Source organism: Octodon degus, unplaced genomic scaffold (assembly GCF_000260255.1).
Source record: "Octodon degus isolate 3935 unplaced genomic scaffold, OctDeg1.0 scaffold00093, whole genome shotgun sequence".
In the NCBI taxonomy this organism is placed as follows: Eukaryota; Metazoa; Chordata; class Mammalia; order Rodentia; family Octodontidae; genus Octodon; species Octodon degus.
The window spans coordinates 2,235,001-2,248,667 of NW_004524669.1; the positions used below are offsets into that span (position 1 = coordinate 2,235,001).

Here is a 13,667-nt window from a genome sequence, read left to right on the forward strand (position 1 = left end):
TATTTGGAGAAGGGCCAGTGAGATAGCTCAGTGAACTAAAGTGCCTGCTATTCAAGCCCTGGCACCACATGCTGTGCTGGGTCGACCCCCGTGTGAGTTGAGCCGGTGACCAAATTGGGCGGGGCATGGTGGCTCACACCTGTAATCCCAGCGCTGGGGAGGCTGAGACAGGAAGATCACTAAGAATCCAAGATGCATAGTGAGGCCCTGTACCAAATACATTTAAAAAAAAAAAAAAAAAAAAAAAGATTTGAAGAGACAGGGTCAAAATTCAGGATAAACTGGAATTTCAAATCTGAAAGCAGGGTAATGCAGTTGGGTTGAAATTCCTCTTGTGGAGAATAGTTACTGAGCCTAAGACACCTCTAATTCAGGATTTGGCTTTACTGCTGGTTCACTTTTGCCAGCTCATTTGCCTCTTCAATTGTTTTCCCATTCCATAATGGAATAGTGTGTTCCCTTCTTCAACCACCTGAAGAGAATGGGATCGGAACGCTTTACAAAGTTAAATGCGCCGGGCTTCCTCTTGGTCAGGGCTGGGGTTGGAGCCTCGGCTGTGGTCCCTTTTTAGCGCCTCGTCGTCCTCCCGTCGGCCTGGGGGCGCCGGCTCACTGGGCCTCTCTAGCCCACAACTCGTCTCTATGGTTCCCCCTCGTAGGACCGCGAAGGCGGGAGGGAGTGGTCAGCACGTCTTTTCCGCTAGTCGCCCGCTCTAGCCCACAGTCTCGCTGCCCCGAGCATCCCGGGCCGGCTGGCCGGGCGCACAAACAAGCGGGCGCTTGGGGGGCGTACAGGGGGCGGGGGGAGTTCCGGTTCCGGTTCTTTGTGCAGCTGCAGCCGCGGCTCCGGGAAGATGGCGGCCCGGGCGGGTTTTCAGTCTGTGGCCCCGAGCGGCGGTGCGGGAGCCTCAGGAGGGGCGGGCGCAGCGACTGCCCTAGGGCCAGGCGGAACTCCCGGACCCCCTGTGAGAATGGGCCCGGCTCCGGGTCAAGGGCTGTACCGCTCTCCTATGCCCGGAGCGGCCTATCCGGTGAGCGGGGCAGGAGGAGGGGCGCGCGCCGGGGGCGGGGCCGAGCAGGGGCCCGGTTGTGACAGGGGTAGGGGAGAAGTGGGAGGGACTCTCCTGGGAGGGGTTCGGGTCCTTGGGGGGCGTGGGGAGGCAGTTACCGCCCCTACCTGCTTCCAGAGGCATTGTTTCCGTGGGAAGTCGGCGATAGACCCGGGGTGGGTGAAGTGAGACTTGAGATGGGCATGGAGTTCAAAAAAGGATTTGGCTAGTTCAAGTCTTCACCGAAAACACAAGGTGTAACTGCAGTTGAGATCGGCATAGAAGGAGATAACTAGCAGAGTGAACGTGGGACTGGAGGAGATGTCTGGTGAATCAGATCCATCATACAGTGGGGAGAATTCGAGTGGAAATGGGTTGTCTCTTACCTTTGAGGTCCTATTTTTCTAGGGAACCAAGACTGGAAGAAGCCCCCAATTACCTATATTTTAGAGGGCAGAGAGCTGTCTTCATTGCCCTCTACCCCACCTTCTCAAGACAGTCTTTCATTCAAAGGACTCAGGTGTTCCTCATCCCTTTCCCTTTCTTGGTGAAGTTAGCAAGGGAAGCTGTGACATCTGTGGGTCCTCTCCCCTCTGTAGAGACCAGGTATGCTTCCAGGCAGCCGAATGACACCTCAGGGACCTTCCATGGGACCTCCTGGCTATGGGGGGAACCCTTCAGTCCGACCTGGCCTGGCCCAGTCAGGGATGGACCAGTCCCGCAAGAGACCTGCACCTCAGCAGATCCAGCAGGTCCAGCAGCAGGCGGTCCAAAATCGAAACCACAAGTAAGATGACCTGGGAGCAGAGGGAAGAGAGGGGGAGGGGAAGTCTGTGAGGACGCAGCTGGTGGGAGTACCTGAACCAGAGTGGTGGTGTTGTGTTAACAGATGGTACTATGGAGATTCATCCTTGAGAATGTCTGGTAGTGGCAGTGGTGGTGGTAGTGGTGGTAGTGGTAGTATTGGTAGTATTGGAGTTGATGGATTGGGATTGGGGAGGGGGTTTGCTTTGAGAAGCTGTTTGGCCCCTCATTTTACTATAAATGGAAGTCCTAGCAACTTATCTTCATGTTCTGTCTAATTCTATCCCAACCTGATAACAGTATTTATTTTGAACAGTGCAAAGAAAAAGAAGATGGCTGACAAAATTCTACCTCAAAGGGTGAGTTCAGGCAGTAGGTCTTCTTGAAGGTATGGTGAGTTTTAGAATAAAAGTGGCCTACTCTAGATCACAACTATATCTTTCTGTTCCTAAGATTCGTGAACTGGTACCAGAATCCCAGGCCTATATGGACCTCTTGGCTTTTGAAAGGAAACTGGATCAGACTATCATGAGGAAACGTCTAGATATCCAAGAGGCCTTGAAACGTCCCATCAAGGTAACACAGGAGAGTACTAGGCGAAGAGCCAAAGGAGAGGGCTTGGGAACCTTCACCAGGCTTACAATAAGAAATCACAGGCACAGCACAGCTCTCCTTGGCATTTAAATTGCATCTCTCCCCTCCGCCTACAAACCAAGAATTACATTAGGAACCCAAGAACAGAACAGCAAAGGGGGAGGGGCTTTTGATGTCTCTTGCACTAAAAATACACCCTGTCCATGTTTTTGCTGTAACTGCTCTGCTACTTTGGGAACCTGGCATCTTGAATGACTTTGTCCACCTGGCATCCTGGTTTATGTATTTGTACTCAGACCAGTGTGGCCTATAGTCCTGTTCTAAATTGAATCTTCTTCCACCTCCCTGAGAGACTGGGTAGGCAGTAAGCCAGTCTGTTAGGAGTAATTTGGGGGCTTGGGGAGACCTTTGTCTTCAGCATCAAACTACTGAAGCCCCACTATCAATCCTGTTTCTGCCTTCCTCAGCAAAAACGGAAGCTGCGCATTTTCATTTCTAACACTTTCAATCCGGCTAAATCAGATGCCGAGGATGGGGAAGGGACGGTGGCATCCTGGGAGCTTCGGGTAGAAGGACGGCTCCTGGAGGATGTGAGTTCAGGGTCCACTGTGGTTGGCGTCTGGGGGGGAGCTGCTGGGAACAAGCAGCGTTGCCTGGTCAGCAGGAAGCCTGACTGGTACTTAGCTGGGAGCATCAGGGAAAGGGACTTGCTGTTCTTTGCACAGAAAGACAATAGTCCTTTGTATCTGCTCCCACAGCTTTAGCCCTCACTGGTATCATATCTTATTGTCCTGGGATCTGACTTGTTTACTTTCCTAGTAGTGCTGCTGACCACTGACTTTACCAGTATCTGCAGATTAGTTAGGGTTTTTATGTGTTTGGGTTTTTTAAATTTAATTCAAATGAGATTGCATTTAGCATTTGAGGCCATGTTTCCTCTCCGGAGTCCTTGAGCTCCTTGATTCCCCTTGTGGCATCTCCCTCTTCCAGCTTTTTGGAGATACCTCACAGTGTAAGTGGCATAGATTTCTCCTAACAGGCTCTTTGTTGCTTCCCAGGGAGCAGCAGCTGACAGGTGATAGTTCCCAGACTTCCCACCTGAGAGGCTCCTTGGGGAAGCTCACCTTTCCTCATTTCCTTACAGTCTCTGGCTCTCTATTTTTAGCTACTCGCAGGCAGGCTAATTTAGATGCATTTTTGTAGGAGAACCAGGGCTCAGTGTCAGAGCCTCCTTCTCTGTATAGGTCCAGTCCATCTGCTGGCCTTGTCATTCTGTTCAAATAAAGCTGTTTTTGTTCTGGCTGCTTATTGCCTGTGATTCACTTCCCTTCTACAGTCAGACTTTTTCCATTCAGACTTGCTTTGTTATGTGCAGTGGTTTGGCTAACTTGCTTCATTTCCCTGAGGGAAATGAAGTGATAAGTCAGTGAGTGACCCTGTCTGTGTTGCAGGCTGCTGCTTCAGGGTTGTGTTGCTATTATGACTGGTTTAATGCCCACAAATGCCTGCATTACCAACTCCTAAGATATATTCAGAGACATTTTCCTCCATTGTTGTTGTACATTCCTTTTTTGTAGGAATTTTATCTTGGGGATATTTTTTCCTGGGTTTTTCTAACATTACCTTTCCTCTCTTTTTAGTCAGCCTTGTCCAAATATGATGCCACCAAACAAAAGAGGAAATTCTCTTCCTTTTTTAAGTCCTTGGTGATTGAATTGGACAAAGACCTGTATGGACCAGACAACCATCTGGTAGAAGTGAGTTGTTCTGTCTTCCAGGATTTGACACTATGACTGGAGGATGATGGACTTGGGAGCCAAACTAAGAGCTGGGGGTGGGGGTGGGGTAGAAAATAGTTCCCCCAGGTGCACAATTCTACCCCTGCAGTTTGTACATTGACCTGCAGGTGTCACTAGCTGTGTTCAACTTGCTTGCAATCTAAGTTATCCTACATTTTTAATGCTGCTGTCCTAGCCACTGCTTCCACTTTCAATGGAGACACTAATGGAAGCCTCTTTTACATGCCAAGGCATCTTTGCATCTTGCTTATTAGATATAATTACCTACGAACTGTTGATACTTTTTACTGTAGCATTTGTTATCATCAAAGGATTGACTAATAGGTTATCAGTACTTTCTTGGGTTACCTTTATAGGCCTGGGCTTGCTTGTCCCTGCTTCCTTAGAATCACATTCCCAATCACCAGAAAGCCTGTTGCCAGTGCCTAATTGTACAGTGGTTTGAAAGTCATGTTAGCAACAGTATTTTTTGAAAAACAGCCAGAATGACAGTCCAGTATTCCCCATGAACCTAACCTACTCCTTTCTTTGCCAGTGTAGCTGCAGCCCCTTAACCTCAACCACTAAAGAAACATGAGAAGGTCTTTACCACCTAATAAGGGAAGTAAGTCATAGCATCAGTAGACATTTGTAAATATATTCAACTTAATTTTATAGCAGTAGAGTGTAGTGGCTAAGATTGTGGACTGTAGAATCAGGCATACCAATCTCAAATTGCAGCTCCACTACTTTGTGGCTCTTTGACCTAGGCAAGTTACTTCATTCTTCTAAGCATTAGTTTTCTCATGTGCAAATTATATGGATGTTTATAAATTAAATGATAATCCAGGTAAATGTCATAGAATACTGTCACATGTCCTAAGTACTCAGTCTCTGTGTTGTATTTCTGCTTACATATGTATTACCCATTTTGTGGATAAAATTATCCCCAAAATTCAGGCTAATTCAAATGTGATCCCAAACACTCAGAATTAAAAGGTTAATCTGCTTAGACACAGACAGTAATCCCAAAGCCATATGCAATTTGTAGGAATGCCTCATGCTATTGCTCTTCTCCAGTAGCCTCAGTAATCAGAGCTGCATGTTCGGCCATTACAGAAGCGCCTCCCTCCTGCCCCAGCTCTTCCTCTGGGAGAGCACCCCCTGACATCTTCCTCTCTGTAGTGGCACAGGACCGCCACTACACAGGAGACCGATGGCTTCCAGGTGAAGCGGCCAGGAGACGTGAATGTACGGTGTACTGTCCTACTGATGCTGGATTACCAGGTAATCTTTGGAGAGGTGAAGGGATCCAGCTTTCACTACCAGATCCCAACAGCAGTCTGACATAAGGAGTTAAGTATAGTTGTAAATAACTTGTCACTTTAGTAGAAGGATAGTTCTTAGTTACCTCATAAATTCCCACTCGTAGTTCTCCACCCCAGAAAAAGCACTACATTCATGTTTGCTGATTAGCCTGTGTGTTGCCATACTAAACACCCCAAAATGCACATAGACCCACCCCGGTAGCTTCATCCCCTACATTCTTTAATTCCCTGCAGCCTCCCCAGTTTAAATTAGACCCTCGTCTGGCTCGACTCCTGGGTATCCACACCCAGACTCGTCCAGTGATTATCCAGGCACTGTGGCAATATATTAAGACACATAAACTCCAGGATCCTCATGAGCGGGAGTTTGTCATCTGTGACAAGTACCTCCAGCAGGTAAGTAAAGGACCCATTCTTTTGCTGGACTCCATCAGAGTACAGCGTATATGCAAAATGGCAGTTTGTAGCTATTTTCCTCTTCCTACAGATCTTTGAGTCTCAGCGTATGAAGTTCTCAGAGATCCCTCAAAGGCTCCATGCCCTGCTTATGCCACCAGAACCCATTATCATTAATCATGTCATCAGGTAAGCCTGTACATAGGAGGCTGTGAGCATGCTAGAGCTGATTTACAGTAGCTTGCACAGCTAGTGTTAAACAGTCAGAGACTTGGCAAGTAGGTAGACACAGCTGTTACTTTAAATTATGTAAACTTCTAATTAAATTTATCTTTATCATAAGAGAAGTCTGTGCGACTTATACTTAAAACTTACTGCTTCCTAGTTACTACGTTGTCCTAGAATCTCTGCTCTCAGGTGAGTCTTGTCTGGGTGATGGAAATGCAGTTACATAGCAGTGTGGTGCACAGCTCTTCCCAGCTCCCTGACTGGTGATGGAATCTTGGCGGCTAGAAATCAGCAAACAGTTGGCTGTCAGAGCTCTGTGCCTTACAGATCAGTTTTTAACTTTTACAAGCTTGTTGCTGACAGGCAACAGGCATCTGTGGGTGGTATGGCATTTCTCCCGCCTGAGACTCTGGCTCCATTGTATCTGTTTGCTCTTTTGTTTAGAAAATACAGAACATGTTTCTAGGCAGACAGGGAGTAAATAAAGGTACTTCCTCAAAGTAGCATGTCTTTGTTAGATATTGTATCTGTCCTCTTTATTTTTTGTATTTTTAGGGAATGGTCTGCAGGGTATTCAGAGTCTCACTACTAGATCAGATTTGTAGTGATCTGCCTGTTTACAGCCTCCCTAGAGCTGAGATTATAGGCTGTCATCACCACACCGAGTCTCAGTTGCCATCTTAGTGCACCTAGGGGGCCGGGCTGGCATAGCAGGACCGGGATTGAACCCCTGGCCCCTGCACTTGTTTGCGGGTACTTTAATCCACTGAGCTATTTGGTTGGCCCTGTTTGTTTTATTTTTTGAGACAAAGGCTGGCCTTAAGCTATGTGGCCAAGGCTGGCCTCGAACTTGGAACAGTCCTCCTGCCTCTGCCTGAGATTATAGATGTGTACCACAATCCAGGCCTGTCCTTTTTCTTTATGTAAGTCTGGTAAAGGCCTGGCTTTGTTTAGGCCCTGAACCACCACCTACCCACTAATAACTCCTGCGTTTTTTATATTGGGTTTGTAAAAGTTGGTCTGTAGCTGGATGGTAGAATTTTGGTTTTTTGATACTGGGACTCAAACTCAGGACCTTGCACTTGCCAGGCAGCACTTGTACCACTGAGCTGTACCTCAGCCCTATGTAGCTGGATGTAGTGGCAAGTCTGAGCCCAGCCTGGGCAATGTAGAAAGGCTCTACCTTGAAATTTTTTTCCCCCCTACCTTGAAATTTAAAAGAGGAGTGGGATAGGAATGCAGCTCAGTATGAAGGTCCTGGGTTCAAAACAAAAACAAGAAACGCAAAACTGGTTTGTCCTAGATTCTTACGCTTATGTGTGTGTGCGTGTATATGTGTGTTTGATTTTATTTAGGACGTTAATTTCAGTGCAAAAGAAAAAGGTACTTAAGACTTTTGTTTGTTTGTTTGTTTTTGTTTTTGCGGAACCAGGGATTGAACTCAGGCCCCTATGCTTGCCAGGCAAGCACTTACTCTACTGAGCCATCTCCCCAGCCCCTTATTTTTTATTTTTAATGGATTCCTTTTGTATGATTTGAATTTTTACTATTGCCTGTTTAAAAATTTTATTGAGGTAGAATTTGAACTTAGTATTTTATCCATTTAAAGTATGGCAGGGGGCTGGTGAGATGGCTCAGTGGTCTCAAGCACCTATTTAGAACAAGCTAAGCTAAGCAGAACACAGGGACCGCAGTTCAATCCCCCAGCACCACATGCCAGCCAGCCCCGCCCCCTGGTGGGCTGAGCTGGCCACACACAAAAATAAATAAACAAATAAATAAATAATTTAAAGTATGGCAGGGCCAGCAAGATAGCGCAGCAGGACTAAGCACCTGCTTTGGCAGGGTTTGATTCCCGGCCCTGCACGCCTCATGGGCCCCGCCCCTTGTGGTGGCACACTCCTGTAATCCCAGCGTGGAGGAGGCAGAACATGGGAGGATCACTGAGTCCGAGTTGCATAGTGAGACCCTGTACCAAAAACTTAAATGAAAAAATAAAGTATGGTTTGATGACTTTTGGTAGGAAATACATACCACACAGCTATGACCTCAATGAAGATAATGTTTCTGTTGTAGCCAGAAGTTCTTGAGCCTTTGCCTGTCAGTCTCCTTTCCCTTCATCCTTGGGCCATCTTTTTGGCCCTGTGTGCCTTGATCTTGGGGCGCTCCTCTTTTACCAGAATCCTTTGATTTTCTGCCTAGTGTTGACCCAAATGACCAGAAAAAAACAGCATGTTATGACATTGATGTGGAAGTGGATGATACCCTGAAGACCCAGATGAATTCTTTTCTGCTGTCCACTGCTAGCCAGCAGGAGATTGCTACTTTAGACAACAAGGTAGGGGTCTCTGCCCTTCGTAGTTTGAGTGCTGCCAGTTCCCTATCACAGTTTCTAGGCCACCATTTGCTGCTCAGTTTGAATTCTAAAGACATATTGACACCCAGTGTATGTCAGGCACTGTGCTTGGTGCTGGTTAGAACCAAATTCACATGAGTTCCGATTCTGGGCCATACCTATTAGTAAAATAGGTTTATTGGTACATATTACATAGTGATCATACATAATGATTACATTCATTATAGGGAATTTACACCTGTAAATGATATAACTTCATTTTCTTTTTCTTTCTTTTTTCTTTTTTTTTTTTGGCACCGGGGATCAAATTCAGGACCTTGCGCTTGTCAGACAGGCGCTTATGCCTCTGAGCTATTTCCTTGCCCCTCCTTTTCTTTTCTTTTTTCTTTTTTCTTTTTTTTTTGAAATAGGATCTCGCTACACAGTTCAGGCCGGCCTTATGCTCATTTTTGTAGCCCCCAGGCTGATCTCGAACTCCTAACAATCCTCCTGTCTCAACCTCCTGAGTACTGGGATTACAGGCATCCACCATTGATGCTTTTTTTCCCCATGCCCTATACTCCCTTTAATCCCTTTTTTCTTCTTGTTGTTTTTTTTCCTCTTTCTTTTTTTCTTCTGTCTTTCTGAGGCAAGGTTTTGCTATGCAATTCAGGCTAGTGTTGAACTCACTTTGTAGCCCAGGTTGGCCTTGAACTCCTGCCAGTCCTCTGGCCTCAGCTTCCCAAGTGCTGAGATTATAGACTGGGATTACAGGCATGCTTGGCTTTCCCTTTCTTATTTATAAAACTTTGATTTCCATTTTTTCCTTCTTTTTTTTTTTTTTTTTAACGTATTTAGTACAGGGTCTACAGGGTCTCACTACATAGATCAGACTTGTAGTGATTCTCCTGTTTTCAGCCTCCCAAGCACTGGGATTTCAGGCGTGTGCAACCACGCCCAGTCTCAATTGCCATCTCAGTGCGCCCCAGGGGTGGGGCCAGCACGGCACAGGGATTGGCCACTGTGCTCTGCCTAAGCAGACACTTTAATCTGCTGAACTATCTGGCCGGCCCCTCCTTCTGTTCTTACTATTTTTCTTTTGCCTGCCTTCCTCCCTCCCTCCCTCCTCAGTTCCCCTTCTCATTGGAACATTTTCTTTCTGTTTCACAGTATCTGTTACACATTTTAGCTGTACTTTTGGTTTCATACCTGAGGAACAATGCAGTGTTTACATGTGTGTCTGATTTGTTTCATTTATGGTCTCAGGGCCAGTGAAATAGCTCAGCAGACTAAGAGCCTGTTTAGACAAGCACAGGGACCGGGGCTCGATCCCTGGCACCACGTGCCTCTCTGGCCCTGCCAGTCCAGGCATGGTGGCACACACCTGTAATCCCAGCATTTGGAGGCTTGAAAGCAGTCTGAGCTGAGTAAAGTACATAAATAAATAAGTAAGTAAGTAGTATGTCCTCAGGGTACATCCATTAGCTAGGAACATATCAACCTTATCATTTGTGGTAGAATAGTATTGCATTCTATAAAAAAAAAAAAAATCACATCTTTTTTTATCCATTTGTTGGTTGATGGGCATTTGAACTATTTCCAAGATTTAGCTATTACGTACTGTTCTGGCCCTACCTTTTAAAGCATTGAACCTCACTTTCTGATCTATGAAATAGAGACCATACTACATAAGTATCTCAGTTCAGGAATGTTTTTATTTGCAAACAAAATACTGTATCATTTGTAATCTCTGTATTATAATAAACACAACTATGACCATCTTTCCTGCACATACAAACTGTCTTTTCCAAAATCCAGCCAGTTCTAATCCAGTCTTTTCTAATCCAGCCAGTTCAGTGGATTAAAACACCTGCTTAAGCAGATGCAGGGGCTGGGTGTTCAATCCCCAGCCTGCTGTGCAGGCCCCACCTCCGGGGTGCACTGAGACATTGATTGAGACTGTGTGGTGGCGCTCACCTGTAGTCCCAACACTTGAGAGGCTGAAAAACAGGAGAATCACTGTGACTCTGATCTCTGCAGTGAGACCCTGTAGACCCTGTACTAAATACATAAAGAAAGTAGAACAAATTAAGTTTGTAGCTGAACATGCCTGTAATGCCAGCACTCAGGAGTCTGAGGCAGAAGGATCACTGCCAATTCAAGGCCCACCTGGGCTACAAAAGGAGTCAAGGCCAGCCACAGTGAGACAGTGTCTCAAAAAACAAGCCAAAGGGGGCTGGTGAGATGGCTCAGTAGTCTAAAGCACCTATTTAGAACAAGCTTTGCTAAGCACAGGGAGCACAGTTCAATTCCCCAGCACCACATGCCAGCCAGCCCCGCCCCCTGATGGGCTGAGCTGGCCACACACACACACACACACACACACAAATAAATAAAATTTAAAAAAAAAACAAGCCAAAGAAAAACAGAACCTAGCAAAGATTAAGTCTGTGCACCAAAGAACCATGGTACCTATTTTTATAAGGGTGTTAGAAAGATGAAATCACAGTGTGTTTAGAAGCAAGAGAGAATGTCTGACACATAGAACAGCAAAAGGTTAATTCCTGCTGCTGTTACTGCTTTCATTATTATTAACCTTAATATTATTAGGCATACTGCAAGCAGGCACAGCAGGCCAGGGGTTCAATCCCCGGACCTGCTGTGCCAACCCTGCCCCCAGGGCATGCTCAGATGGCAATTGAGACTGGGCGTGGTGGCGCATGCCTATAGTCCCAGCTCTTGGGAGGCTGTAAACGGGCGGATCACTACGAGTCCGATCTAGTAGTGAGACCCTGAACACGCTGTAGACCCTTCCCTTAAAAAAAAAAAAAAGAAAAACTATATTATTAGGCATAGTCCCAGTAGGCAAAGCCTAAACAGGAATACCATGGAGAACCAGGAGATTTTTCCAGAATAAATGCCTCAAGATCAGTCTAGAAGGACAAAGTGGGATTTAATAAAAGGGGGAGAAAGGGCAGTGGTGCCAGGAATATAAGGGGTGGAAGATATTCCAGAACAAGAGAACAGCATACATAAAACTCCAAAAAGGAGAGGAAACCTGAAGAAGTACAAGCTATTTGGTATGCTAGAAAAAAGCTCAGGTGCCAGGGACAAGCTGTCTGGGAAAGGAAGCCGAATTAGAAAGCAGGAGCTAAATTCTAAGGTTTTAATTCAGGGGAAACTAAGTTTATACTTCATTCTGGAGATAAAGAAAAGGAGCCTGTTGAGAGCTCACCAGTGATGGTGCTGGTGCTGTATTCATTAAAATGGCTGCTTAGGGGAAGGTCAACAGTGAGCTGGAGAGGGCAGATCTTGGTACAGAAAGCCCAGTTAGGACTTGAGGAAGCCAGAATGTAAACCATGTGACTTATGAACAGTGTGTGTGGAAATAGAGTGAAGATTTGGCCTTGGTTTGGGTGAAGGTAAAGAAGAGAGGCAAGGGGGCCAGGGAGATGGCTTAGTAGAAGTGCTTGCCTGGCAAGCACAAGGTCCTGAGTTCAATCCCCACTACCACCAAAAAAAAGAGGCAAGATAGTGATTCCATGGTTTCTGGCTTGGGTGAAGATTAGTATCCATTAAGCCTGGGAAGAGAAGTAGGCACTAGGGAAAGAGTGAATGTAGTTTTGAAAGTATTCAGTTAAAGCTGTCTTAAATCAAGAAAGCATTAGGTTGATTGGAATTTAGAAAATGGATTCCACACTAGAGATTAGGTATACTTGATTCTGTCTGTGGTGCTAGACCGAATATTTACTGTGTGATGGGGTTGAGATGACCCAGTGGCAGTGGCTGGAAGTCTGGAAGCCTTAGATGGGGTAGACAGAAACAAATGTGTGTCACCTGCTGGAGGGGACCTGCCTTTTAGTTTAGTTGTTTAAGTGCCCGCTTAAGCAAAGCAGTCAGGCTCAAGATGCTGTGGTTCGATCCCCAGATTCTCATGCCTTAGCAGACCTGCCCTTAAGGCATCCTGAGCCAGAAAAAAAAAAAAAAAAAAAAAAATCCAGGGCTGGGGAGATGGCTCAGTGGAATAAGTGCTTCCCTGGCAAGCGCAAGTGCCTGAATTCAATCTCCGGTTCTGCCAAAAAAAAAAAAAAAATCTCAACTTATGGGCTGAGGAGATAGCTCAGTAGAATAAGTGCTTGCCTGGCAAACGCAGGGTCCTGAGTTCAATCCCCAGGATCACAAAAAAATAAAGAAATTTAAAAAAGAAAAGAAACCTGTTGGCAGAAGGCCAAGAGCTAGAAGCATATGCAGATGTCAGGCACTATCTGCCATTTAACTTTATATTTCTGTCTTGAAAATGGTGTGAATATCCTCCTTCCTTTCAGATCCATGAGACAATAGAAACTATCAATCAGCTGAAGACCCAGCGGGAATTCATGCTCAGCTTTGCCAGAGACCCTCAGGGTTTCATCAACGACTGGCTTCAGTCCCAGTGCCGGGACCTCAAGGTAAAGAACCCAGGAGGGGCCCAAAGGCACTTAGTTCGGTGAGGTACATGTCTTCTTTATTTTTGTACAACTGGTAGAAGAGCTAGAGGGGCATTAGAGACCCTATTTTCCTTTAGCACATCCCATGGACCATTTTACAGTAAGTAGGGAAAATGGCCAGGTGTGGTGACACACATCTATAATCCCAGCACTTGGGAGGCTAAGACAAGAGGATCGCACAAATTGAAAGGCTGGCATGGGGTACATAGTTCAAGGCCAGCTGGAACTACACAGAAAGACCCTTTCTCAACCAAAACAAGACAAAAAAGGAAAAAACAATAAGCAGGAGAAGGGAGACCATATCCATTTAGTTCTTAGTGTTGTCATTGTGCCCCTGAAAGAGCAAAGTCTGATCTCTGCTGTCACAGCAGTATGCATTCTACTTGGAAACATCAGGCTAACATGAATAAAAAGTAGTTAGCTATATAAGGCATTATCAAAATTGACTAGAACCAGTAAGAATTCAAGGGAGAAAGGAGATTCATAAGGCCATACCCATTCAGGAAGGCTTCATGGAAAAGTATGTAATCTAAAGATATTAACAGCCAGGCATGGTGGCACACCCTATAATTCAAGCACTTGGGAGGCTAAGGCAAGAGGATTGCCAAGAGTTCAAAGCTAGCCTTTGCTACACAGTAAACGGGCGGATCACTACGAGTCCGATCTAGT

General features: G+C 45.9%; 1 protein-coding gene across 1 annotated transcript in view; it reads left to right on the forward strand.

Moving 5' to 3' along the window:
• The first annotated feature begins 388 nt into the window (after positions 1–388).
• Positions 389–13,667, forward strand: part of Smarcd1 (SWI/SNF related, matrix associated, actin dependent regulator of chromatin, subfamily d, member 1) — a 16,800-nt gene continuing 3,521 nt past the window's right edge. The window contains exons 1-11 of the mRNA XM_004637802.3: positions 389–1,030; positions 1,648–1,835; positions 2,169–2,211; positions 2,306–2,428; positions 2,914–3,036; positions 4,087–4,203; positions 5,410–5,511; positions 5,787–5,948; positions 6,040–6,137; positions 8,379–8,514; positions 12,837–12,959. Of these exons, the coding sequence (XP_004637859.1) occupies positions 854–1,030; positions 1,648–1,835; positions 2,169–2,211; positions 2,306–2,428; positions 2,914–3,036; positions 4,087–4,203; positions 5,410–5,511; positions 5,787–5,948; positions 6,040–6,137; positions 8,379–8,514; positions 12,837–12,959 (1,392 nt within the window). The 5' untranslated portion in view covers positions 389–853. The remainder of the gene's footprint in view (positions 1,031–1,647; positions 1,836–2,168; positions 2,212–2,305; positions 2,429–2,913; positions 3,037–4,086; positions 4,204–5,409; positions 5,512–5,786; positions 5,949–6,039; positions 6,138–8,378; positions 8,515–12,836; positions 12,960–13,667) is intronic.